At 47.9% G+C, this 25,794-nt stretch overlaps 7 protein-coding genes across 7 annotated transcripts; 2 read left to right on the top strand and 5 right to left on the bottom strand.

The window, feature by feature from the left end:
* Window positions 1-632: 632 nt before the first annotated feature.
* Window positions 633-3,119, top strand: C8Q69DRAFT_408553 (hypothetical protein; the record flags this gene model as incomplete). The annotated part of the gene is made up of 2 exons (XM_028628200.1): window positions 633-738; window positions 817-3,119. 2 exons carry the CDS (start codon window positions 633-635, stop codon window positions 3,117-3,119), a joined length of 2,409 nt encoding a protein of 802 aa, XP_028481655.1.
* A 427-nt stretch (window positions 3,120-3,546) lies between these two features.
* Window positions 3,547-4,865, bottom strand: C8Q69DRAFT_114965 (enoyl-CoA hydratase/isomerase). The gene has a single exon (XM_028625150.1). It carries the CDS (start codon window positions 4,444-4,446, stop codon window positions 3,595-3,597), a length of 852 nt encoding a protein of 283 aa, XP_028481654.1. The 5' UTR covers window positions 4,447-4,865; the 3' UTR covers window positions 3,547-3,594.
* Window positions 4,866-6,548: 1,683 nt separating this feature from the next.
* C8Q69DRAFT_480938 (AMP-binding enzyme) lies at window positions 6,549-8,422 on the top strand. Its single transcript, XM_028631556.1, has one exon. It carries the CDS (start codon window positions 6,635-6,637, stop codon window positions 8,351-8,353), a length of 1,719 nt encoding a protein of 572 aa, XP_028481653.1. The 5' UTR covers window positions 6,549-6,634; the 3' UTR covers window positions 8,354-8,422.
* A 2,017-nt stretch (window positions 8,423-10,439) lies between these two features.
* On the bottom strand, window positions 10,440-12,468 carry C8Q69DRAFT_480937 (concanavalin A-like lectin/glucanase domain-containing protein). Its single transcript, XM_028631555.1, has 3 exons — window positions 11,590-12,468; window positions 11,082-11,535; window positions 10,440-11,028 (listed from the first exon to the last, which is right to left on the bottom strand). The coding sequence occupies exons 1-3, from the start codon at window positions 11,979-11,981 to the stop codon at window positions 10,684-10,686; spliced, it is 1,191 nt and encodes a 396-aa protein (XP_028481652.1). The 5' UTR covers window positions 11,982-12,468; the 3' UTR covers window positions 10,440-10,683.
* A 1,081-nt stretch (window positions 12,469-13,549) lies between these two features.
* Window positions 13,550-16,654, bottom strand: C8Q69DRAFT_114841 (hypothetical protein). The gene is made up of 5 exons (XM_028625148.1): window positions 15,550-16,654; window positions 15,244-15,486; window positions 14,946-15,178; window positions 14,666-14,889; window positions 13,550-14,579 (listed from the first exon to the last, which is right to left on the bottom strand). Exons 1-5 carry the CDS (start codon window positions 16,432-16,434, stop codon window positions 13,870-13,872), a joined length of 2,295 nt encoding a protein of 764 aa, XP_028481651.1. The 5' UTR covers window positions 16,435-16,654; the 3' UTR covers window positions 13,550-13,869.
* Window positions 16,655-18,926: 2,272 nt separating this feature from the next.
* On the bottom strand, window positions 18,927-21,806 carry C8Q69DRAFT_114795 (cation transport protein-domain-containing protein). Its single transcript, XM_028625147.1, has 2 exons — window positions 19,961-21,806; window positions 18,927-19,906 (listed from the first exon to the last, which is right to left on the bottom strand). Exons 1-2 carry the CDS (start codon window positions 21,635-21,637, stop codon window positions 19,139-19,141), a joined length of 2,445 nt encoding a protein of 814 aa, XP_028481650.1. The 5' UTR covers window positions 21,638-21,806; the 3' UTR covers window positions 18,927-19,138.
* Window positions 21,807-23,740: 1,934 nt separating this feature from the next.
* On the bottom strand, window positions 23,741-25,319 carry C8Q69DRAFT_408378 (putative monocarboxylate transporter; the record flags this gene model as incomplete). The annotated part of the gene is made up of 5 exons (XM_028628192.1): window positions 23,741-23,908; window positions 23,979-24,417; window positions 24,473-24,714; window positions 24,771-24,783; window positions 24,838-25,319. 5 exons carry the CDS (start codon window positions 25,317-25,319, stop codon window positions 23,741-23,743), a joined length of 1,344 nt encoding a protein of 447 aa, XP_028481649.1.
* Between the last annotated feature and the right edge of the window lie 475 nt (window positions 25,320-25,794).

Below are 25,794 nucleotides of genomic sequence, written 5' to 3'. Positions count from 1 at the left end.
CTTCTCCGGCCATGAGCCATCCAACTGTCTAAAATTCCGCAGCAAATGATGTGGTATTGCTGGCAAGCTAACCTCTGTCAATCGCTACTTGGGGAATAGTTGTCCCTTGCAGAGCAATGTGTGCTGTTCCTGTTCCTCTGCGGCTTTACATCACATTTGATGATCTGGGCCGAGTAACATCATGTGCAAAAAGGAAAAGGAAAAAAAAAAAAAAACCTCGCGAGGAGCCGTCCGTTTCATCAGAACGTCCGTGCATGGCACAAAGCACGGTCCTTGATGGATCTCGTTCATCTGCGCATCTCTTCCGTCCTTAAATAGCAGCATGCACTACTTTAGAAGAATACTGAAATCCAGAGAAGCTATCACACCCCTGCTGTTGCAGGGTTCTATGATTCTATCCTATCTGAATTGATCAAATTGCAGACCTACGTCAGCGCCCGGCCGATTCCAACTTAGCGTGATAAAAGGCCTCTATTGTCCACTAAAGTGAACTTCCAAAGCCTAAAGAGCGCTGGATGGAGGCAGAAATACTGTGTATAGGGTGACTGTGATCATTCCGCGTTATCTTTCATGCAATGTCTCGCGTCGCAGCGCGTTGATAAGGGACGATCATCACTGCTAAAACTGCAGCCATGGAGCCTCAACCAGGCGTTATAGGCTCACCAGGGCAAGGGCCCCTGAAGTTCTCACGGTATCGCTCGGTAAGACAGGCTGCTGCGAAAAAGCAGCAAGAGGCTAGTAAGACACTTGGATTGCAGGTCAATCAAAGTTATCTTACCTCCACCGCAATCACAGACGATCCGAGATCTGAGTCAGCTCAGAAGAAGCCCCACAATGAAACCATTGCTCAGAGCATGTCTCGATACAGACGAGCAAGGTTGCCAGCAGTTACTCATCCGCCTCCTCCTGAGCCTCAGCCTCCATTGCCGCAGCTCGTTGATCGGTCGCGAGTGGATGCAAGCAAAGCCGATCGATGCGAGATTGGCACTCCGCGGAACGTTTCTAACTCTTACACTCGTATCGGAGGACAACTTGATAGTTCTCAGGAAAGCGAGAGCGAGGACGATGAGGAAGATGATGCTATACGAGAGCGGAATAGAAGGGAAGCTATGGAAAGGTTGACCTCTGAAGAACGACAAATGACACCAGAGAAAGTGAGGGCCACAAGGGAACATAGGGAAAGAAGGGACCACGACAGACACAGAGAAATGAAGGAGCCAGGATTTATCACGGAACATGCCACTAGGCGTGATGTTTCTGATAGCACGGTATCGCCAAGGATGTCATGGAAGGCCCGAATTACGCGTTCGAAGAGCCGTGGACGTTCTCAGCGAGAAGCGAGTGAAACCAAACAAACCGCCACAGACGACGGATCCTCAGGCAAGAATATCGAGCCTGGTGGAGGAGGAATCGTCCCAGGCTTCGACGCTCCCGTCTCCGCTGTGAATGCTGGCGAGAGAAAGGTCACTGTGAAATGCAATGAGTCTGGCATCGTGGTGCCAGTGACCCCTACCACTTGTTCCCAGGATATCATTACTTTCGCGTGCAATGTCCTTTCTGAACCGATTGATCCCCAGAGATCTATCCTGCTTGAATCATTCCATCAACTTGGGCTTGAGCGACCATTGCGGAGATATGAGCATATTCGCGATGTACTGAACTCTTGGGATTCTGATAATCAAAATTCTCTGGTTATTATACCTGCTTCTAGTTCGTCCGCGATAGATGAACTCGATGTCAAGGCCGTTCCGGAACAACAGCCCGAAGAACAAACCTTCCATATATACCATTCTCAACGACCAGGGAAATGGGATAAGCGCTATGTGACGCTTCGCGCAGATGGCCAAGTCGTAATGGCCAAGAAACTGGGGCATGAACAAACGAATGTTTGTCACCTGTCAGATTTCGATATCTACTCGCCAACTCCACGTCAATTAGCGAAGAAGATAAAGGCCCCCAAGAAAATATGCTTCGCGGTCAAGAGCCAGCAAAAGTCGAGCATGTTCTTGAGCACCGAGAACTTTGTCCATTTCTTCTCCACTAATCACCGCGACATCGCTACTCAATGGCATAAAGCCGTCCAGGGATGGCGGAGCTGGTATTTGGTAAACGTTTTGGGTCAGGCTCAGAAGGATCAAGGCCCTATTCAGACTACCCACCCAACACGATATCAGCAGCATATGCACCAGAAAAACAACCAGTCACATGCTCCTGCATCCTTTCCGAAGAAGCTCAGTCTTGATACTCAGCACCTCGATTCGCGCCACCTCAAGGACGTACCGCCGAGATCAGACTCTTCTCAGAATGTTGAGGATGCGACCTTTTCACCAACAGGACTTCTCGGAAGGACATACAGCCAGCGGCAGCGATTAATGCGTGAAAGAGAGCGTGAAAGAGAGCGGAAGGAAGCCGAAGAGGGGCCGTTCTCTCCTCATGGTTTACTCAATGCGCTCAGTCCGACTGTTTCTCCACCATGCTCCCATCCATTCAGCAATCCGTCAAGTCGTGTCAATAGCCGCACAAATACTATGCGCTCCACCCACGATCCGGACACTGGCAATTCTGATCTCAATCGGTCTACTTCGACTCGTCAAAAACCTCTCGTTGATCTCACGCCAGTTTACCGGGAACCGCCACAACATGCGCGCAAGGGTCATGGAGTAACGGTCGCTCCTGGTGTTCCTCTTGTCGATGCTGCAACTGGTCCTGAGCTAGCACCGGGAGCCATCGTAGTTCCTAGCGCGACAACTTGGAGACGGCCAGCCCAGCATGGCGTTCCTGCGCTTCCTGATGAACCCGCAGACATGTCTAATACTGGTGCTGGCATACCCAAACGCTCCAATACTACTCGTAGCCGCAAGCATGGGAGCGGCCATGAGCATGGGACAAACGGAGCTTCGTCGACCTTGGTGGATTACAGTATAACATCCCCTGACAGTCAGTTTGCACCGAACAGTCTTCTGGCCCGTGCCGACAAACTTGCAACTGCTCAGGGAGGCGTAGGAACTGGGCATGGTGTTGCCTCCGGCGACCGCAACGCTACGAAGCCACTACTGGACCTCACCCCGCAAAGTCAGTTTGCTGAGGGTAGTCTCTTGGGCAAACTGGAGTCCTCGTAAGCTCCTCATACGCGGTTTTATCCGGCTGTATCTCTGATGGCCGTGACGAATTTCATTTTGTTCACTATGAGGGAAATCTTATGGCGAGTATCGCATTCTCGGGGATTTTCTAACTCCACTAATATCTTCCTTTTTTTCGGGATGCCCAAGGCTCTTTCGTCATGCTTTTTAAACATGATAAAAGCTGTGATTTCCTTTGCTCCACGTACAGTGTTCTCTTGATTTCTGGATGAGGATACCCTTTTACGGTTATGACTATGTAGTCTTGCTCACGCTCCCACCCAAGAAATTCTTCCAGAAATTCATTTGAAAGTTCAATACCCTGAGGCATCTTCAGGCATTCGACTATTCCCTAGTCCTTTTCGGGGTCTGTATGTATGAATAAAAATGAACCACAGAAATCAGATAACTAGGTTCATCAACCATAGTTTGAGGAAAGTCCGTAGCTACTACATTCGTACGCCGCAAATCAATTTCACAGCCGACTTCTTGTCCACCTAGGAGGTCTCTTCCCGGTAAATGCATTCAACCCCTCTCGAATATTGGAACCCTTCTGTAGTTCAGCAAATTCCCTTTCCAATGTGATATCCACAGCTCGTTCCACAGCTGCAGTTTCCCATCCCTGTCTGAGACCAGCCCTGGTGCAGATTACAGCATCAGGGCTATTTTCAGCAATCATACTTGCATATTTGACCGCTTCATTGACAACCTCCGACTGCGGGACAACTTTGTTAACAAGCCCCCATGTCAAAGCCTCCTGTGCGCTCACATTGCGTCCAGTTAACGCGAACTCAGATGCTCGTTGGAGCCCAATGATCCGTATAAGTCGCGGAAGACATCCCCCGATGGGTGCCACACCTCTCTTGACCTCAGGAAGGCCAAAGTATGCTGTATCAGCTGCAACAACAAGATCGCAGTTAACTACAAACTCCGCACCTGCACCCAGCGCGAGCCCGTTTACCGCCGCAATGATGGGTTTCTTTCCTAGTCGTCGACTGAGGGGTTTGAAAGCCGGTGCATTGCCAATGCGATTTCGGACGTCGGAATCTTCTCCCATGGAATTGTTCCATTCTTTGAGATCAGCCCCGGCTGAAAATGCTTTCTTGCCTGCCCCGGTGATAACGGCTACCGATAGGGAAGGCTCGTCATCAAGCCATTTCCAAACAGCGTCCATCTCCCACTGGGCCGCTGTGTTCATGCAGTTCAGGCTCTCTTCGCGCGCCATGACCACTAATAAGATGCGGGGGGCAGGATAAGAAAGCTGGAGAAAGTTGGGGGTTGGTGGAGGTGGGATCACTGTTGGTGCCATGGTTGATAAGTCGTTCATACCATTCTAGACTCTCCACGTATGTTTTCTTCTGTTGGTATACAGACAATTTAAGAAGACACGATAATACCAAATTGCAGCTGGGAATGGAAGGCCAAGTCTCCTTTTCCCCCTCGAGATGTCACAGATCAGTTGCGGGACACATCTATTAGCGCTAGGCCATTCGACAAAAAAGGAAAGTCCTCCAGTTCGGTCTGCCTGGGTCTGAAATCATCTACTTGCGTTAAATGGGAAACCATGAATGAAATTACTGTCCGTGCCAATATTCGTGCATTGGTAGCGTGACAGTTGCGGTTCGGATGCCAGCACCGCGCCGCAATAATACAGAATGAGAACCTCCACGGATATGCATCTGACCCTAGCAACAAACATCCTAGGATCGGCGTGGGATAGGAATATAGTAATGTATTGGCTCTAGGCCATTCGAACAAAAAGGAGAATCTTCCAGTTTGGTCTGTCTAGATCTAACAGAATATGCGTCAATATTAATAACGGAAAAGACACAAACTTCTATTGGCGAGACTACCAGGGCCGCATCACACAGCTTGTGGCACTGTTGGAAAGTCAAAACATCTGGGTGGGCTAGATTTGAATGATACCACAAGCGGCTTATCTAGTTCAATACCCTGCCAGCTGATGTTGAATTTCCGGTGCCAGCGTTGGAATGAAGTAGGTTCTGTAGTACTATAGATCATCATCAGCAGCAGCTATCGGCGCTATTCGACCAAAGAGCAGAATCCTCCAGTTTGGTTTTCCTGGATGTGACACCAGCGAAGTATGCGGCTATCATCCATAAACGAGCAGACACGGAAGATATCCCCGCTGATAGGATAATGATTTATCAGGCGTGCTGCGTGAAGGACCGACTGTGCGGTCTAATATAGTATCTGTTTCTATCGGGGAATTCTTCTGCGAATATCGGACAGGAAAGGTCTGTTTCCAGAATCGCTAGTTGCATTAATCCCTGCTTTAATCCAGGGGTTGATATCACCGAAGCGAACCTTCGATCCTTTCACATGGGGTTTTCAAGTCGCACTGCCGGCTTCCTTTCAAAGATAACGCAGCCAGGAATCGATAGTGGCGTGTATATGCTCGATTCTAAACTTCATGGAAGGACCCGGTCTTCGCAATACATCGGACGGCTTCAGTACAGGCACAACAGACTTATTAGTTGCTATGCCGTTGCGTATACAGCCTTCCAGTACTAATAAGAACTCTATCTAGTGATAGCATATTCTGCGGAACTAATTACCTAATTACTTATGTGCAACTTCTGCGGTTCAGAAGGAGATAATTTCCATCTTCTTCGCTGCAACGAGCCATAGATTGTGACAATGCCCATCTGACGACCAGCAGGAGACGACCCCGCCCTATACCCTAGACCTGTCTAGATTTCACAGGGATAATCTGGTTCCATGCCTGTCACCATGTGCTGGAAGGCATGTTGTTAGGATATCAACGAATCGGTCATATCGATACCGACCGGCTCGTGCCCAGCACATCCACCAAACCTTAAGAGGAGCGATGTCACAAACATTGAATTGTTAGTTCAGTATCACCTTCAACAGGATGAATTCTGACCCCCTTCTACTCCGTATTCCGTGGACTCCCATCATCTTTGTGGGTCGTGGTCTCTGAAGTTGCAACCCGCCGTAAAGGATAAGTAGCCGTTTGGGAAATGATGTGAGCGACGATGGCCCGGAAACCGGGAGCGTCTAAACAACGGCGCAATAATATCGTACTTTTGTATAAGCCTGCATGGCAATCCCTGTCAAGATCTAGAGGAGAACGTGGGACCCTTGCCTTTAGACCAGGTGGTCTAGATACATACATCTTCGGTAACGCTGTTGTTATCACTATCACACTGTAGGGAGTACAACCGAGACCGAGTCATTAGGTTACAACGACGATGCATTATTTTACTGTGCTAGAACACTCCATGAAGACTTCTCACAAATCAATCTATTTGGATGTGCATAAGTGGATCTAGTTGGCTTACGGGCCAACATGCCTTTCTTACCGAGTGTCGATTGAAAGCGACCTTTAAGCCATTCTTTATTCAGCATTATGGTAAAATAGAAGCAGAGTTACCTCGCAGTGCCATACAAGATACTCGAGCTTTTCTTCGTGTTGAGATCTACAGACTATTTGTCCCTATCCCTACATCATTACCTATACCTTGATCTGCATGTTGCTCGATAAAGCCATGTACACCAAGGAGCCTCAACATGTGTATCGCTCCTCAGTTAAAATTACCATTCCTCGCAACATCAACCTCACGGAGTTGCTTCATACAAGCGCATGCACACCTCCTCTGCCTCCATCACATTTGATCGCCAAGGACAACCTCACAAATCGCAGTTTGACCCTTGGAGAACTTCGCTCGCGGGCTGGGCGACTAGCAAAAGGCCTGCGATGCGTGTTAGATGCGCAAGACGGCCATCGACACGCTATTATTATTCCAAATTCAGTAGACTATATAGAGACTTTCCATGCAGTGCTCTGGACTGGAGGTGTAGCCTGCCCGATCAACCACGCATTGAAGCCAGCTGAGATCGCTCATGGACTCTGTGTCTCACGACCTCACATTGTTATCGTCTATGGAGAAGTATTGCCGAAAGTTGAGCAAGCTATCGAAATCGCAAGGAATGCATTACAGAAAGAGGGTACTGTCTGGAAAAGACCGCAAGTTATAACCGCAGGCAAGAAAGTCAAGGGATACAAGCACTTGCCACAAGATTTGATGGCAGAAACAAGTCTACCGATTCCGCATTGGGAGGATACGTCCACACGTCTAGCATCCATACACTTGTCTTCTGGAACGACCGGTCTGCCTAAGGGTGCACAGCTGACACACTACAACTTCGTCGCCAACTGTCATCAATTATACGCGCACGATCCCAAACAATTCCATAAGGCGAGTAGAACAGTCGCCTTCACACCATTTGTGCACATAGGCATGACCACAATGCCGCTCTTCTTCGGGCCATGGACGGGCATGATGCACCATGCAATGCCAAGTTTTGATCTAGAGACTTTCGGACAACTTGTACAGTCGAACTCCGCAACGAGTTTCCAAGGTGTGCCGTCTATTGTGTTAGCTCTCGCTCATACAGACATATGCGAGAAATATGACTTCTCGAGCGCGCAAATCATTAACTGTGGTGGTGCGCCGTTCAAGCAAGATCTAATGGACAGACTTCTGAGTCGTGCACCTTGGAAACCAATTCAGCTCTATGGCATGACAGAAGCAGCGCCTTTTATCGCATACCAGAGGCTTGATGAAGATCTTCCAGATGGAGTTGTTGGGCACCTACTTCCCAACATTGAAGCGGTATTGAAGCAAGAGAACTCAACTCATGACGCAAACAAAGGTGGACCGGGAGAGCTTTGGATCCGCGGTCCCAACCTCTTTCAAGGATACGCATTTAATGAAGAGGCGAACCGAAAAGCATTTCCGATTCCAGGATGGTACAACACGGGGGATATCTGTACTATTACGGAAACTGGCTTAATATCCATTGTTGGACGTACGAAGGAGCTGATAAAATACAAGAATTTCCAAATTAGCCCGACAGAACTCGAAGCATATCTCAACTCGCACCCATATGTCGCTGAAGCAGGTGTCGCAGCAGTATGGGAAGAAGATCAGCTTACGGAGCTGCCTATCGCGTACGTTGTTCTGAAGAAGCTGTTCACAACGCTCTCCGAGAAGGTGTGCGCACTTCGTCAAATTCATAAAGATATCAATGACCAAGTTAGTGGCTACAAGAAGCTTCGAGGTGGTGTCTGGGAAGTTACGCGCATCATTAGAAACCCGACGGGAAAGATACTACGGAATCGATTACGGGAGTATAGGACTGGACTATCGTCTTTGGAAGACGCGGATGTAAAGGCAAGACTGTAAGGGTTGACAAGTCTTATGTATCTCCCAAAAACAACATGACTATAGAAGAACATTCATTGGTGATTGGAACTTGCAAGTTGTATTGATCTTTGGTATGATGAAAAACGTATATCTGTCTCTGTATACGACATAAACCCTGGCGTAGAGCCTATATCGATAAGGATCCCCACGGAAAGTGTCTGTGCTATTGTTGCCCTCGAACGAGGCGTCGTGTCCAGAGCTGCTGAGGAACTCCCGGATGCTTGATCCTTCTGTTGACTAACTATAAGCTTCAAATACCGTCTGATCAATCATCCTGCATGTTCATCCAAGCTCATATATGGCAGTATTACAACACAGTACTGGTAAACATTCTGTATACTCTACGTTAATGCAACATTCCCTATCCCTACCCTCACTATATGATTCCCTTGAAGTAAAGAACTATCACATACGACCATAGGGTGTGGAAAACAGGGCTTCCCGTCCGCTCAGCCGTACTTAAGCCCATTGTAGAACATGGTCAATCGCCGGAAAGCCCTTTTTGCCTCTAAGGCGGCGGCATGATGTTTTAGTATGAGTGCTGGTGATAAGGGCTCCAGAGGGGTGATGAAGGCCAACTCAGCAGTCGACCGTAGAGATTTAATGAGTTCTGCGCCCTGAGGGATAAATATAATTTTATCCTTACTGAATTCATTCATACTGACTTAATCTTACGACTTCCCCAGCACACATGACTTTTTATGACTATGGCTTTCTAAGACACTAAATTTCAAAAAATGCTAGAGAAGGCAAATAGGGTTATGGATAGGCTATTATAAGATTATTGAATTTAGCTTTAGTGATAGTGGAATCAGACATGCCTTGCAGGTCATGCATATAGAGTACGCGCCCTAAAAGCAAATACCAACGCTAACTTAAACACTCATAACAGTAACCTAGCTATCTCCATATTGTCGGACAATCCTATAGGACAACTATTTATTATTACCGGATATTTTTTTTTTATTACTGGAAGAGATTTTTATATAATTATAGATTTAGGCCGCAGAACTCCTAAAAAAGATATATATATAAAATTTTTATAAAGCCCTTAGCGAAGTAAATCGTGCGGTAGAAAACTATAACCTTATAAGGAATACTTTCTTTATACACCTATAGTGCATGGGCAAAGACACCCTCGGGGCCGATTTCGCGAAGATAAAGAAGAAGAACCGACACATATGGTCTAAGGCTGAACAGGCTGAAGCTGCCGGGTTCCTCATGCCAAGACGGGGGCTACTACCGTAAGTGCGTGGATACACCTGCGAATAGAAGCCATGGGGGTGCCGTGCCACTCTCTGGGTTTTGAAAATGCTTCGGTTATATTGAAATCAAATCGACCAACATGCAGATAGGATTTAATGAATATAGGTAGATACTTCCCGCCAATAGCATCGGCGGTGATAATACCCTGCTCAACTTAATATTGCTTATAGTCTTTAAAAATAGGGGCCATTTACTTTAAAGGAAACCACTCCTTAGCTGCTTTCTTACAGCGGTCTCTGTCTATTATCTTAAACTTGATGAAGAAATCGAGGTCTAGTGGCATAAAAACCAAACCCATTCGTTGTATATAGGTATGAATATTGAAATTTTCGAATAAAATTTCCCTAATTAGGGAATTTTTGATAAGGTAATTACTGATAAATAAGGTAAATTTGTGGGTACCTTCATATAATGAATTGTATAAGCAAGGCCTGAAAAAGAAATGAACGATTTTTGTAGTAAGGAGGGATAACGAATTTTGTATAGAATTTTGATTTTGACACGGTGTCAAATTCATTATGTCGAGGTATTCGTTATACGCGGGTTCGTTATAGCCAGGTTGTTACTGTAGTTCGATGCATCACTTATGATCTGGAAGAAATATGCGTGAGGTGAGCTGCAAATTTTGCCCAAATTTCTTCTTTTAATACATGAAAGTGGAGGAGGATAATAGGAGTAAGAAGGAATAATATATGGAGAGAGAATGCGCTGAATAGATATTCCTCACTCCTCTCCTTCACTTATCCTTTCCCCGCCCAGGGCAATGAATGCATAAGTTAACAGTCAAAATGGACTGTTCTTCCCGCAGTAAAGAGTGAATATTCTGATTGCTACAGGTGGAGGAACAGAGAATAAGACACGAATAATCAGACATTAGTTAATGTATTGTCGTTTATAGCTAGCTATCCACATGTTGTGACGGCATCAACCGGAAACCAAACCATTAGACCCATTAAACGCCGTCATTATACTTATTATCGTACATTTTCGTGAACTCAAAAAAGAATGGCGAGAAACCCCCAAACGAAACTTCTCGAGAACTTTTAGGAAGCCTGGTAGACCTTGAAGCTCTTGAACTCCCAGTACGCGTTTGTAAAGGCTGTTGGATTGTTCGCCACATAATCCGTGCAGGTTCCTGGGCAACCAGACTGCACAGTGTAAAATTTCTCCAAGCCAGCCAGTTGACCGCAGAGATCTATATTAGCAATAATACTCTGATTGCGGAAGTGCGAACTGATATCGCAGTCGGTGCTGGGGAAGTCAGCCAATGCAGTTCCCCACGTAGAGGGGTCCGGAGTGGAATTCGCATCGGAGATATCGTTAGGGATGGAAGAACGCGGGAAGAACCAGACACGGATACCAGCATCTCTCAACTCCGTTGCGTAGATCTGTAGAATTGATTAGCAAGACGGAATCCAGACGAGCTGTCGGAGATCTTTACCCCTCCACCGTTGTTGTTCAGCGCTTCGCCATAGGTAGCGGGCTTTCCCTGAACGCCGCAACCCTCGTTGCTGTTGGTTTCGTTCCAGCAGTTCGTGGCAAGCACCTTTCCTGTCTCCTTCCGCTTGACATTCATCTTACAACCATTGGTTGTGTGCAATGTCATCTGGTTCCCCGTCGTTGCAGCGTTATTCGCTTCGAGGACATCAATCTCCCCGTTCGTGGGCCAGTTGTCTGGATCGGAAAGCCAGAGCGCTGGCCAGGTGCCACAGCCGTAGGGAGAGTGCAGGATGTCAAAGATGAACAGACCGCTATTGTAGGTGTTCTTCGACGTGATCCGGACTGATCTTCGACCGGTAGACGCATCGACATTCGATGTGTCTACTTTGATCACAGCAGAGTCCTCCGACGCATAAGTCAGATTCAGATACTCCGATCCGGCCTGGTCCACATAGCTATGTATTGTCAGTGATCATGGTCAAACCAAAAGAACTTTGTAGAGGACATACTGGACGAAACCTGCCGCTGGGTCATATCCCGAATAGTAGTTGAATTGATCAAAGAAACTTGTTCCCGAATACGTCTCTTTCAGGGTATAATTTAACTTGGAATAATTCGGGTACCGATTCGCTTTTGTACCCTCCACGGATCCTACCACAATCACGATGATGGCAACGACCACTGCAGCAGCCACAGCAAGTTTGGTCTTCAGACCCCATGAACGAGGGTCCCATCTCGACCTTGGCGTCGCGCCCTGGGATTCTAGGCCCGCGGCTCCCGGCGTGCTGGCGTAGGCGGGCGGCTGGGCGATGTGATCCAGCTCCGTCTTGGGGATCTGGGAACCTGCCCCGCCATAGCGACCATAGTCATCTCCGCCGCTGAAGTCGTTCCCGTATACCATGATGGGCGAAGAGCGATGTTTGTGTGGCACAGTCGAAGATGTACCAGTCCGCGGATTGAAGCTACCAGGAGGCCCTGCAGCTCAAGTGCTGCGGCAAGCAGAGAGGCCCGAGGGCACCGTAAGGGGGAAAAATAGTAAATCACTGTATGTTGGAATGTAATGATATATGTGTGCAGGCAAGCGAGTGACCGATGAAGCAATAATTCTCCAGCTTAAACGAAGGAGGAAGCAAAGTCAGATGAAAGAGAAAAAGGCTCTGGAAGGAGGAGAGGGGGGAACACGGAAGGTCAAATAGAGACAGCAGCTACCCACCCATCAATCGCATCAGCGTGTCTCGACAATCTTGGAGATACGCATCAGGTACGTATACAATCTGTGAATTAGAGTCTTAGTCTGCAAGCTAATTCTAGAGCAGCATAGTCAATTTAATGAAAGCGATCCACGTCTTAAACCAAGTGGTAGAGGAGATCCATAAGTTTTTTTTTTCTATCGAGCTACTCTATGTACGGAGCATTTATCCTACACGCCAAAGCAAGAGAAATCGCTGCACGGTCGCATGGCTATCTGCTATTTGTTACTATCTTGAGTTGCAGAGCGGTATGCTGATCTATTTGGCTGGGGCAGACGCCCGATGTGCAATCTTCGTCTTACCGCATTCGTGCTGCGTTGTAACTCCAGCAACTACAGTACTTAACTATAAGGCTACACTTGCACTTCGATAGAACAGGTTCTACGAGTCTGGACACCGGCGCTTGTTACAGTTAGCCCGCGGTCAATGGAGCATCTCCAAGCCAGACAGTTACCGTTCGCATCAAGAATTAGGCTCCAAGGTGCCTGGTCCCTGGATGGATGACACATTAAGCGATTGACAGCCTTTCGACCTAAGAGGAGAGACATTCTTAACTGGCTCTGGTTAAGTCTGGTTAAGCCGCCCTCATCTTATCCAGGAAGACCTCCACTAATAATTACTCGCTCTCGCATCACTTCAGAATTCATAACCAGCGAACACTCACTGGATCATTATTATTTGCAACTGATGAGGCAGATACCGCTGCATTATCGCAAGGCACTGAAGCCTCATCCATTCACTCCAACCATCGGTGCTCCTCGTCCTCTATGTAACAGGCTGAACTGATAAGCATTCCGCGGGATAATTAAGTACCCCCAGCCGATCACACCATCAACCAGCAATAAGCAACAAGCTTCTCTACACCCTTGTGCGAAAAGCACTGCAACTTGATTTCGCATCCAGACATGCTCTACTGCGCCAGAAACATGGTTCAAGCTCAGACCAACCACCAGAAAATTCGATCGAGCCAATTGCCATCAACGATGCATTGTGTTCGTCCCGTCTGGATCGTCTGTTGACGCGTTCCCGCTCCCGCTGCTAACGTCATGCTCCATAAGTGACTTAGCTGGCCCGTGTTCGCCTAAAATAACCAGATTACTCTAGAGGATTGAATCAGAATCGAATCAGTCTGATCATGGATGAGAGACAGAAAAGGTCTCTACACCTCCTACTGAGAGTAGAGTACAGCAGTACGGAGACTCCGTACTCAGTAGGTGGCAGGTCGATACCCACCTGAGATAACTACTCAGTAAGGTAACAGGTTGGACCACAGTCGATCAAACCGTTTCCGTATCAACGGCTAAAGACATCAGGAGTTCGTAGCTTCCTGTGGGGACTATTATTTGACAACTGTAGCCTAAGTGCCATAAGAGACTGGACTGTACTACTGTAGTAACATGAGATACTACAAATCAGGTTGATAATGGACTGTTTTACGCCGTGTCGATCAATAGAATCTCAAGTAAATAAAACAGAAACACATCATTACTATATGAGGATATCATGGTCATATCTATGTACATACCATCCATACTTCAATTATATCTGTCTTCTGAAATGGGGCCTCTTCTTTTTTGCCGATTCCTTATGCCTTCCTTGGTCGCAGTCTGTAAACGCCCGCCATCGTATCTTGCTCCTGCCAATGATGAGATTAAACACCTCATCCCGGGTAGCCTTATCCATATCTAGAATTTCTACCGAGACATTTTTCTCCGACCTGGCCCCCGACGCAATATCGCCTTCATCATCGCTCTTCTGCGTATAAGTAGGTGCAACGTCGGAGAGAAATACCAAGGAAAGTGCCGCCAGGTGAGGACCCAACCTCGTCAGCCTGGACTTATTGTCACTGTGGATCTTGCTCATCTCGAGCAGACTAGAGAAAGGATAAGACCATATCTTATGTTGGCGATGCTTCTTGGGATGGAGAGTTAATGGGCGAGTCTGCGTGAATCGCAGACCATTCGAAGAAATCAACAGATATCCAGTGTGGCCTCCACGATATGCATGGAAGGAAATAATATCCCGTCTGGAGTTTCCCATGCTATCTGTTGTCTCTTTTTCAGCGTCATTCGAGTCAGACTCTTGCTGTGACATTTCGATAGCGTCAAGATAGTCTGCTGCACTATCATCAGGACTCTCCGGTAGGCCGCTCTCTGGTGCCGCAGAAGACGGGGCCTGGCCATCCAGTTCTGCAACTTGTTCCCTGCGCAGGATTTCATGCTTCTGGAGATATTGGATTGCCCATTCAGCTGCATTACACATTAGCATGCGCTTCTCCTCCTAGCCCGTCTCCTTCTACGGCCTCACATGACAGGAAGGATACCACCGCACTTACCGTTTGTGGGAATATCCCAGACTGGCCATCTCAGTGGACTGACCACAATGCGATACTGCGGCCATCGACTCGATACTGGGAAGCTCACAAAGAACATTAAGATGGCGACCAGCCAAAAGATCTTCATGCAGAATGCGGTATCTGCAAATAGTGACACTGTCGCGCATGAAGCGAAGAAGAAAAGGGTCGCCGCTGTCTTGCTGGGGTTTCTCCATCTATAGAAGCTATTCGGGTTTAGTATTTTGTTTGAACAATATGTATATGTCACCTAGTCACTCACTTTCTCAAGATCTCGAAGAAGTCTGCAATGTCTCCAACTTGAAGCTGGATGAACGGTGCTACCTCGTCAAGAAGCGGCTCGATCCACTTCTCTCGTCCATGTCGGTCGACAATCTCGCCCCAACGTAGCGCTTGTTCACTTTTATTGATAGATCTGTCCAGTGACTCGCGAACCGATTCCGCCGTGGACGGAAAGTAACGGCTCTTGAGGACGATGTATATCACATACATATGCTGTTCGATCAATTAGTCCCTCTGTGAACAAGAGTCTTCAGGATCACGGCATGAGAAGAACTGACACAGAAACCCACAATGTGCTCTGTATACCAAAGGAGCAGAAATACAGCAAACCACTTCCCAGTTTTCTTTGGATTTTCCCACCGGTACAGCCGTCTCATTTCCATGGCCCACTGCTGCCATGGTTCCGTCGCCATGACGAGACGCTCGATGTAATATGCCAGGATCTCTGTGTCAAAATCTAATTCGTGCAAAGTGTCATCGACATACCTGGCCGTAAACGGCTGCGAGTGATAAAGCAGAAGCTACAGGTTGTAACGTTTTAGCGGGGGGTTCTATGAAGGAAGAACAGTATATATGGTACGTACTTTGCCGATATATCTCTCCCATTTGAAACGGACAACATTCCCGGCCTCGTCCTTCTCCAGGAACTCTTCATCGTCCCATCGCGGATAGCCTACAACGTGGGTTGGCGCGACCCGTACCCGTTTGATATGTCGACCAGTGATCCAAGCAATTGCAAGACTCTCACGATGAGCCTCCAACTTCTCGAGTTTCCGCCTCTGGATGGTGCAGGCGTTGCCCTCTCGGACGCTCCCGGTCTCCGTTCCATCGATCTCTGATTTTCGACATTCATCTTGATTAAGTGACACCCAACTGCCTCCGCTCCGTCGTCGTTCTCTTTCTTCTTTTCCCTGTTTACGGTCTGCTTCCGCCTTGAACAGTTCGTCGTGAGCCTCGAGATACTCACGATCCGACTCCTTAGAGATGTACGGCCGCGTCGCCTTGGACAGTTTCACTGCCGTCTTTGATTGAAACCGCTGCTTTGCTGCTCGTTTCGGATGTGCGATTGCTGCGACCTTGCGCTTCGCGGAATTGCCGATTCTGTTACTGGAGCCCCGGAGCCCTGGAGTAGTCACTTTTGGCGCTCCTGGGAGCCGACCATGAGCGACTTCATTCGGATTGAATGCCGGATCAGTTTTGAGGTATCTGTCCGACAAAGCCGGTTCCAGCGAGTCTTCATCTTCTGATGCGGAACTCTCCGCAGATTGGTCTGTAGTCGACGTGAAGAGAAATTCGGCTCCTTTCTGCGCGGCTTTCTGGGGAATTTTGAGAATCCCCGCGGGATTCAGGGTCTCGAAAGACAACAGTCCCTGTTCCTGATCACCCTCATGTCCGGTCTTTTGCGCAGTCAGCTCTTTCGCTGGAGCCGATGGCCTATCATCCACATCATCTCCATTTTCAGACCTCATCTATTAATCCGATGCGTGCTGGAGTACATAGAAGCTGTTCAGACGGCAAAGAACTACCTCTTGAGGAACCTGGGGAAGATCGCGCAGTGGTGAAACGTAAGATCGGCGTGGAGCAAGGGTTCTAAGTAGATCAGACTGAAATGATACAGCTGGCTAACCATCTCAGTTTATCTGGGCTCATGATCGAATATAATGGCATTCTATATTAAGAAGATGAAGAAGAAGATGGAAACAACCACGTGCGATTCGACTAGATACTGCCGTCCTCCGCCAGCAGCTTAGCATAACTATTGTCTTTACCCTCCCAAGTGACATCTGCCCAGCCTTCGCGTCGTCGCCTTAGCGAAAGAGCTTCTCCATGGACAGCTGGTGGGTTCAAGCCATTCTCCAACAGGGCTGACATGCGCATGTTTCCGTGCGGGCCTATCTACTAAGTGGGAATGCGCCACGCCCGCGATCCAGCTAGATCAGTCACAGAGAGAATGATCGCCACGGACCACCTTGGGGCCTTTACTCTCTCTTTCTCCATTTCTCTCTTAACTTATGGCACGTACATAGGTATTGTCGATAATCGTTCTGCCATGAATAATCAATTTCATCTTGATATTCTAATCATGCCACAATCACAAGAAAAAAAAAAATCGAACTTTGCATGTAAAAAAAATCCTGGGATAAGTAAGTCGACCCAGCCGCCTCGGGCCGAGAACAGTAACCCGATGATGTCGATATCAAGGCAGAGCAGAAAGCTTATCTATCGGTTTTCCTCCGCATGCAATCTGAAGCGAAAGGCTGTGGAATCGTAAACGTCTTGTTGTGGAACTAACTCGCTCATTGGTAAGCGAGAGATCTCCAACCTGGATCTTGCAATCTCGATCAGCTTGTTCCATCAGCTTGCGCGCTGAGGCAGGGTTTAGGTACTCCACCTGTCATGTCTGCGTGGAGTACCATAGTTATACCATACAACGCAACCTACTACTACCATACCATATGGTACTAGGCACTCCAGAAGGTTCTGTGTATTAATTATTAAGTTACTCTATGGTAGAGATTTATTATTGGGTGCCAGTTGCGTATCATTATACTGTAGAGTACCATAGTATGCACCATAGTACCGCGCGATCGGGGATATCTCGGAGGGCAGCATCAATAAGTAAGTATACGGTAGATAGATAACGTCAAAAGTTCTCGACGCGCCGCTTCCAGCGCCTACCTAGTAAGAAAGAAAATATATACTACCTATTCAACGCCTAGAAGTCCTAGGACATATAGGATATATCAAAGCGATGCGTATTCAATTACCTAGCTAGAATTAGTGTCTAGTGATTAGTATATACTTCCCCTTTGACAGCAAACTTACGTCTTACCCTCGATTAGTTTCTATAAATCCTATCGAATTTGCTCAAAGTCATATCATAGTGTTAAAGCTTCAGTTCAGACTAGTCCAACTCCACGTCGTCTATCACCTCGAATGCTATAGAGTAAGTAGTTATTAGTATATGATTATCAAACTCAGCAGCGATAATAGAAACATAGTTATACCTAGATACTTCAACTAGACAGAGAAGCACCGAACGACTTTCCGCTCAAGGAATTCCACTCATCGTAGTGAATAACTACTCTCTCCTCCTTCCTCATGGTCTCGCAGCGCAGTAGACGCGGTGAAGGTCTTCTGAAAACGAGGTCGATTCTAATACGGGGAGTAAGCGCGTGGAGACGTTTCTACGAAGTGGGATGGATGGATGTACTTTTGTTTATGGCCAGAATCCGAACGTAAATTTTAGCGTGGAGAATAATAATGATTCTAGTTATGGCGATATACCGTAACCGACTTGCTGAAGGGTCTCTTTCTCAAGAAAGGTCGCTACTTTCACGGAAGATGAGTGGTATGTCCGACGATTCTGCGCCAATATATATATCCTTTATGGATCAGCAGCTTAGCTTCTATGCCGGGATAGAAAACTTGCTGTATCTGCCAAGGCGATCCAATATTATGTATGATATATGCTACCTCTTCCTGCTCTAGCGGATGCTTCATCTTTCCTGCTGATTGCTCCCTCCATCTGGAGTAGAACCAGAGATTTTGGATTCACCTCCCTGTCGGTATCTGAGGGTCTAGCCTGCGGGCGCGAGCCATCATCCAGCCGACCCAGGAAACTGCTAATGTCTTCCACTGTCCAAAGACTGGGTAATTCAACTTGGAGCGAAAGGGGGAATTTGCAGGGCGTTCATAAGCTTCCCGCCAAGAGTCTGGGGATGCGGGGGAGCTCCACGAGATCGTGACGAGACCTCGAGGTTTCCTGCAGGTAAATTATTTCATTATTAACAAGTCTTTGTAATATCATGTCTGCTGGATGCGCGCTTGTCCATTTTGGAGCAGTCCTTTATGTTGCATGAGCACGGGGAGAGGTAATAGAATTATGCGAATGTCCTGCATGTTTTGGTATGCAAAATCCCAATCAAGAAGACCTACACAGTCAATTGGCAAAAATGGACCACCAAAAGACGAAAATATAGAAACAAGATCAAAACATTGTAACACGATTATAATCGTAAAATCGCTTGCTTATCAACAAGATGCATAGTGTATATGAACTTTCCAGGAACCACCTGGTATGCAACGCCAAGAGTAATACTCGAGTCAACGCCAATCCGTCTATCAGTGTAGAAATTGTATATATATAGAAACACCGTGAAGAGTGACAGCTCAGGTGGTCGGTTGCTCCCCCACATTACGCTGCTGAAGTGACTGACTATCTATGTCTCTAGACGTGGACACGGCAGTACTGTTTCGCATGGGGACGCCAGACATGCGACTAACATTAGAAGGACGCCGACGTAGTCGCTTCTCCGCTTCTGTAGCATCCTTCTTGTGGAGAGATTCGGAGGGCAGCAGAATAGCACGGTCAAGAGCATACGGCAATCCTCGGTGCCGTCCACGGATCTGCATCGCAATAATGACCAGCTTTGAAATCACTCTGAACTGGCTGGAGAAAGACGCATTGACGTTTGGATATCCGAGAGACAATCCAACCGTGCCATAGGCAGAGATGATCTCGAACAGGACCGAGAAAAGGGTGAATGCGTACTCGTTGGTATTCTGCAGACGGTCTCCTTCCACAATCGCGATTATGAACATTCCCAAGAACACATACCAGAGGTCGAAACTCAGCTGTCTCCGCAAGTGAGCACCAATGTAGCTTGGTTCTTTAGTATTATCGTCCTCGTCATCCTCTTCATCGACCGCTGAATAGATTCCGAGACTCCTCTCTTCGTAGACGTTTGTTCGTCTCATGGAAATGGCGATGGGGAAGACGGAGATATACATCATGATCAGGTAGGAGACCTGGATAGCCGGGTGGAGATCAGACAAACTGATGACACCAAATCCTGCCGTTCTCGTCGAGACAGCTTGAAAGAGGCCGTCAAGAAATCGGATACCGCCTGGGATGGATGTGACAGAGGGGTCGTCAAGCTAGAAACGGAACGTCAGATGGAGCGCAGAATGAACTAGAACCGATGTACTCACATCCAGAACGATGAAGAAGATCACATCCAGCGCATTGAGTATCACCAGGATAGCAAACAGCCACCAGGTGGCATTTCTAGGAAATAGAAGTGTAAAGCAACGGCGCGGATGATCCAGAAGGAACACGAGCTCTTCCCATATGGGACTTCCCTTGGACACAATTTTCGTCATGAGCCATATAACAAGTCGCAACATGCATGGGAAGCCGGTGTTTCCAATGACGATCAAGAACGACATTATCAGGAGAGGATATATCGCACGAGCAAAAGAATTCATCGAATCCGGGGTCAGTGTGTATCCCACATCGTTGAAAGCGGAGGCAGCTGTGAAAATACCCCACCAGGGACGTCCCTGGCCATCGCCTGTCACGACGTCTCCGTATGTCTTGGTATTCATGATCCAAGGAACCAGGAATATTATGCCAAGAACGTGGAAGAAGACGTAGAATGATATCAAGATAACTGCCAGAGTTTTCAGTGCCCGATATTCTATACCTCCGAGTTCATTCCGCTGTTCTTCAGTTAGAGCGACAAAGTTGGAGTTGCGGCCAATTGTTGCATTCCAACTTAGATAAGGGATTGTATCTCTTTCTCGCTCCTGCGTAAAGGATCGCATCAGACTGTTGAATCGGCCTCTCCTTGTCCGAGATTGTTCGAGCTCCATATCGTCACCCTCCTCGTCACGCATAGTACGGCGCGTTTCGAGACGCGGGAACGTTGTAGTTCGGCTCCGTTGGCGCAGGAAGTCGGGCTCGTTGATAGTAATATGCGGGCTGATGTGCGATGGGCCGTGAGTATTTTCGCGGTCCTCTTCTTTGGAACTCCGCCCAGATCGACGAGTGTCGATTCTGGTAAGATCAGCGGGGTCATCTTCGAGAGCCTGCGGCACGCCACCACGATCGTATTCACGGGGACTCGGAATACGCAGGGCTCCCTTGTCCCTTCGTTGATTCTCTAGAAACGCGATATGGTGTTCCGGACTGAGCTGGGTTGGGACACGCAGACTACTGACGCGGCGAGAGCGGGATCGGGTCCCTGATTGACTACGGGGATTGTCCTCTCCACTGTCCGTATCCTTCTCATTTCCGGCGTCTTCGTCGCGCTGCCGTGTACCGTGAGGCGACTCAGAGGACTCCGAAGGCGACTCGCGATCCGGCTTTATGACATGCTCATTTTCTATACTTCGGCCGCCTTCACTTGAACGGTTACGCAGGACAATAATTGGGCGGCCACGGACACCTCTTTCCGCCTCGTCACCGTCTCGATCCTTGTCCGTCGTCATTGTTCTCGACCTTGACTTGGTACGACGCATAGCTCGAGCGTCCTGTACGACATGCTGAAAGCGCTTTTCGAACCAGTAAAGTCGAATAAATACGACGAAGGAGTGGATAAAAATCGGGGTCGTGAACATGGACATCCAGTAGAAAGTAATCTGCTGGAAGGTGTTGAGCTTGTTGATATCGACAGTGTTCAAGCCGCTCTGGGTCGCGGCGCCCGATGCGAGGAAAAGTGCATCGATGTAGGCAAGTCCTCCTCCACCATAGACAATGACCGATCCGATGATCGCCCATAGAATAATATAGACATAGTGGATGGTAATAAAGTTGAGGCGTATCTGTTTCAAGAAGGGCACCTTCTCCTTCATGGAATTAAATTTTGGCAGGACGGCAGAGAACATCCTGCTTGTTCTTGACACCAGAGGCGCTGGGGAAGACCCCGCGCTCAGTTCGAGAGAGCGCTGACACTGTCTGTGGGATTTTTATATAGGTGACGCTTTATCGGACGAAAACGACGATCAGGGACGGATATGGAGATTGTGTGTTGGAGGTACTCTGGTCGCAAGAGCAGACGGTTACAGTGCGACCGGAAAAATCCCGCGACGATGTTCGTTGAAGCTATGAGGGAGTTTTTTTTTTTTTTTTTGTGCAGTTATCGCCATAGATCGATCGCTGTTAGCCCTTAGGAGCGGAGAATCCGCGCTTTTGACGAGACGAAATGTAGCTGCGAGGTAAATCTCATGATGACAAGGGACCGGTACACTGAGCGATCGGCACACGAATTTCAAGGAAAACGTCGACTAACTAACTAGAACTTGAGACAGAGCAAGAGTAAGCAGCCAGGATTATTTTGAATTGAGCAGTGGAGGGATGCAATCATACCAAGAGCAACAGTCTAAACTTGGCGGTTCAGCTAAGGGGGCAGGCTGTGGCTAGAACTTCTGGTGTTGCTCAAGTCGGAGCAACTGAGATCGAAGTAGCGCAGCGACGGTGCTGGCCAAGACCGCCCGAGTCGACGCAAGCCCGGATCGATCGATGCCCGTTAACCACTGCGCCACGCACACCCCGAGAGACGCAATAATACGGGCTGTTTGAGGCCAATAATGGATGGCAGGGACAGAAGATGGGATGAATCTGGTCTTTTGAATGTGTCCCTCTGGCCGTTGAGAGGGAGGTTTAGGGGATGTCGTCTTGGCAAGCTTTTTCCGGCCAGAGTTTTCCCATAGTCTAATAATAATAATGTATGTATGTGCTAACTCGACGGCAGGGTAGATAGGTGATATCTTAATATGATTTAATATTATTGAAGGACCGCCACCAAGAGGGTCGAATTGCGACGATGTGCTCTTTCTGTGTCGAAAACTTTCCACTGCTCATTCGCGCACTGGCCATGGCGCAGTGCAACGCCCCGCCTGGCTCCATGAGACATTTATTTTTTTATCGGATTGACTATGCCATAGCCAGATGGGGAAATTGGCCGCCGCAGTTCATTTTGGCTCTCGGCAACGGATTTGCATGGTTCTCTGCTTAGCAGCTCGTTTCAGGGCGGACACTGATAAGATCAAAGCAGCCCAAATCGCAATTTCAGACGTCAAAAGCCCCTGATGGGACAATTGTTTCCAACGGCGGATCATCTGTGCTAAGAAGGCCCACGAAGACTTCTATTCAGATACTCCTACTATTCAATAAGTAGGGGTTTCTGGTCTGATATCATATTATTGGCAGTACAGAGAGTGCTCCGTATTTTCCTTTGTTCTCTTCACCATGTATTACTCTACATCTGCGGATGTACAGTACATACATACATTCCAGTCAACCCAATCGGGAAAATTCATCTGTGTCGGCTGCATTCGGGGTCTGGCAGATCGCACTTGATTGATAAAGCCATTCTTGGCTACATGCAGCATATAGCACATGTTCGCACACCAGTTGCAGTGCTGATCCACGGCATATCGCACGTACTCACTTCCCCACGAGCTCCTCTGCCAGATTTCTAGATACATTTTTGCCTCTAGAGTAGAGTTTGTTTGATGGCGCACCGGGCTGTCGCCATTTCAAGGCAATTCTTGATCATCTGTTACCTAGCCAGCCCCCACAAACGACTCTAATACCCCGCAGCATCTGCAAGACGCGAGTCTATCAACATTAGAGGTGGTCGACTAGTACTTACAGAGCAAGTGGTCAGCACGCTCTGAACCCCGCGCTGCGCATCATCTCCTCTCACATGAGTCTGCATATATGCGAGATGCCGGCTGATGACCGAAATCGGGGTCTCCATTGGCACCCCAGGCCAATTGATGACTTTGGCGGGGCTGGGAGCTAATGTCGTCTGCGATAAACAGACATCTAGATCCTGTGGCGGAGATAAATGCACGAGTCCTGTTTTAGAACTACGCTTCACTTTATTAACCATAAATAACTCGCCTATCATACACGCTAACTTCCAAACTTCGTGTAACCTCGTGTGCCACGGACGCTTGTATGTCCGCTCTGGTGGCATACATTCACAGTTTCTTGAGTAGGTGTCGATCTGTCTTAAGCCGCACGAACCCAACGAGGCTTGTTGCCCCGAGAGCCATGGAACCAGCGTAGAAGATAGCGGGGTGATAGGCCTCTATCCCTTTCTGCTGTCCACCGGAAGCGCTCAGTATGTAACCGGCAATAGGGGCACCCTACAAAAGGTCAATATAACAACACAGAGAAACTGCTAATTTCTTTTTTGAGAGATTGGACATAACTCACCAAGAGATATCCTCCAGCCCACCCAGTCACGATCATGCCCATAGCGACCGAGACTCTGGCAGATCCGAAAACGTTTCCGATGACTGTTGGCATGGTGGCGAAAAACCCACCGTTGGCCATACCGTTGATAATGACAAACGCGACCAGAGGACCAAGTGACTCTGATACAGGCCACAGAACCAGCATGCTGATAGCACTCAACAGGAGGGAGACAAACAGTGTATTGAGCGGCCCAACACTGTCGCTTCCGAACCCACAGATCAACCGTCCTATTGCAGAGGAGAAATTGAAAGCGGCGACTAGACCTGCCCCAATGCTGGAGGACAACTTGAGAGAGTTGGCATACAATGGTAAGAAGAACGGCGGGACGAAGAGGGGAAAGGTCGCAACGGCCCCGGCAGCAAAGAGAACTGCAAACCGAACATCCCGGAATAATCTCCTGAGGCGTTGTGAGAAAGAGATTTTCGTCATCGAGCGGAAGGGGATAGACAGACCATTCAATGAAGGCACTTGGACGAATGGTGGTGCGCTCCTTAATGAGATAAGCTGCAGGAAGGCCTGTGCCTAGTGTAATGAACCCAATGACTCTAAATGCCCAGGCTGGTCCGAGTTTTGTTAACAGGCTATTCATGATAAAACTGATGACCGCTCCTCCAAGTCCACCGCCCGCGTAAACAATGCCATTGGCCACTCCGCGTTTCTTTTTGAAGTACTGAGCTGGCGTCACGGAGACAACCTGAAAGCATTAGTTCTCCGCATGTCGATATCATCTAGTTATCGTAGTGGATTTACCATAAAACATAGGCTGAAAGACAGTCAGAAGGATCTTACACTTGGATATTAAGAGTACGTCTCTTACCTGGTTCCAATTCCCGTAATGACACCAGAAGTCATGAATAGTCCGCCAATATTCTCCGTAGCAAATCCGCTGAGAATCTCTCCAAGGCCCACAAGCAACACCCCGAGAAGGGCTGTGATCCTAGATCCCAATTTCCTAATGACTCTCGCATTGAGGACGGCAAGGAACGATATACAAGCGGTAGTCAGTGACCCCACGAATGACAGTGTCGACGGAGACGACAGTCCCCGTTCGACAAGAGCAGCCTGTGTCACTCCCCAGCAATAAGATGTGCCGACAAACCACCAAGTGACCACTGCGCAACCGAAGATGACGACCCAGCCGTAACCTCCATCCGGAACCTGAGAGTCTGCGATGAGAGATGCTTGGATTACTTCATCTTGGTCTGTAGTAGCAGAATGGGCATGTCGAGTCTGTCGTTCTTCAAGAGCGATGCCGTTGGGTTGAAGCTCGATAGCGGTAGTATGAGTGACAGTCGACATTATGCCGTTGCAACTCGTGCGATGGACCTGGGAAATCCTATTTGGAGTGACCCGTGCCTAATTATCTAGGAAAACCTTGTAATATAGATTTTTTTTTGTCCATCCATAGATGAAAAATTGGATGTACGGCAAATAGAAACCATGTCATAGTTAGGGCGCAGTTGCAATACCATATGTAATCAGAGTGGGGACATTTGTAACTAGTTACTCGACGGTTCATTTGTTGTCACCTTTCATCGCGATACTTAACCGGTGAGCATATTTAGTGCTCTGTTTTATAGGATTCGCTATTCTATACAGGTCATTTTTGTGAAGAATCTTGAGTACTACTAGACAACTACAGTCACAATTTCTTAGTTTTGGCACTCTGGGACGGGTCTAGATTTGCATTTATGAATATATATATATATACGATGCTTTGGCCTCCTATGAATATAAACAGCTCGTAAAAGCGGGGTGCAGTACGATAAACATG

Source organism: Paecilomyces variotii (genome assembly GCF_004022145.1).
Source record: "Paecilomyces variotii strain CBS 101075 chromosome Unknown C8Q69scaffold_15, whole genome shotgun sequence".
Classification (NCBI taxonomy): domain Eukaryota; kingdom Fungi; phylum Ascomycota; class Eurotiomycetes; order Eurotiales; family Thermoascaceae; genus Paecilomyces; species Paecilomyces variotii.
The sequence above is the reverse complement of the archived record's forward strand: the minus strand, read 5'-3'. Positions and strand labels throughout refer to the sequence as shown.